Here is a 1,523-nt window from a genome sequence, read left to right on the forward strand (position 1 = left end):
CAGCGGTGCAGTCGAGGCTTACCTCGGGCACAATGAGGCTCCCAAATAAGGACAAGAATTATATTCTCGCACTATGTGTTTAAATATTGCAACTTCTTTTTCTTACAACCCGCACTAACTTGCTACCTTTGTTTTTATTGTTTGTTTTATTCCCCTCCCCAAAGGTTAGTTCGTGCACTCTGGCTCCACAAGATCTAAGGTCCCTCTGCCTCCTACGAGTCCTATTATAAATAAGAACAAGGGAAAAATGGAAGATTTGAGCAACATCAGAAAGGAGAACTCAGTTGAAAGGGTAGAGGTTCCTCAGGGTATTCAAGTTTCCAAGGAAAGTTCCTCCCAGCTCGAGCAAAAGTTGTTGAAATTTCAGGAAGAACTGGACCAAGTTCGGAACTTGGGAAGCTTGTCATTTTCCCTCACCACCCCAGATGTCAACTTTCCCAACACTCAAAACCCCATATCTCCACAAAACATCCCGAAACCACGAAACTAACCCACTCCCCATCACCACTGCAACAGATGCCACACTTCAAACAACACCACACTACTCATCCCTGAACCACTAAACTCCATAAATGATCATCTACACAACACCCCCATCTATGTGGAAACCATACCACACTATACTCAACCTATTTCAAGCACACCTAAGTCTGATAACAAAGACTCTATTATCAAGAAGCTGGCTACGGAACTCAAGAAGCTGGCTAGCAGAGTTCAAGGTGTTGAAGGAAGCAAGGGGATCAAGGGATTGAATTACGAAGACCTTTGCATTCAGCCAGATGTTGAACTGCCCGAGGGGTACAAACCTCCTAAGTTTGAGATGTTTGATGGCACCAGGGATCCTAGAGTTTATTTGAGGACATACTGCGACAAGCTGGTCAGAGTAGGAAATTATGAAAATATTCGCATGAAGCTCTTTATGAGAAGTCTGAAAGGGGATGCTCTATCTTGGTACATTAGCCAAGACCCGAAGAAGTGGTCGAATTGGGTAAGTATCGCATCCGATTTCATGGACAGATTCAGATTCAACACGGAGAATGCGCCAGATATGTTCTACATCCAGAACCTAAAGAATAAACCTACGGAGACATTCCGCGAGTATGCTACTTGTTGGAGATCAGAAGCTGCTAAGGTCAGGACGACTTTAGAAGAAGAACAAATGAATAGGTTTTTTGTTCGGGCTCAAGACCCACAATATTATGAGAGGTTGATGTTGATTGAAGGCCAGAAATTTTCCTACATCATTAAGCTAAGGGAAAGGATCAAGGAAGGTATTAAAAGTGGTAAGGTCACAAACTTTGAAGCATTATAGGCCACCAACAAGGCTCTACAGTCTGGTGGCACCTCCAAGAAAAGGGATGTGAGTGCCGTGATGGTTGCACAGAGAACGAAGTCCCTAATCAAATACCAAACCTACCCATTACCTCCACTCACATATCGGCCTACCCCAAATGACCAAGCACTCTTGCCCTTTTACCAAGATCCACCGCCTACTTACCAATCATCTCCACCTCCCACATATC

At 44.1% G+C, this 1,523-nt stretch overlaps 1 protein-coding gene across 1 annotated transcript; it reads left to right on the forward strand.

The window, feature by feature from the left end:
- Positions 1-247: 247 nt before the first annotated feature.
- On the forward strand, positions 248-1,312 carry LOC138882837 (uncharacterized). Its single transcript, XM_070163471.1, has 3 exons — positions 248-402; positions 517-975; positions 1,018-1,312. The coding sequence occupies exons 1-3, from the start codon at positions 248-250 to the stop codon at positions 1,310-1,312; spliced, it is 909 nt and encodes a 302-aa protein (XP_070019572.1).
- The last annotated feature ends 211 nt before the right edge of the window (positions 1,313-1,523 follow it).

The sequence above is a fragment of the Nicotiana sylvestris genome, chromosome 12 (genome assembly GCF_000393655.2).
Source record: "Nicotiana sylvestris chromosome 12, ASM39365v2, whole genome shotgun sequence".
In the NCBI taxonomy this organism is placed as follows: Eukaryota; Viridiplantae; Streptophyta; class Magnoliopsida; order Solanales; family Solanaceae; genus Nicotiana; species Nicotiana sylvestris.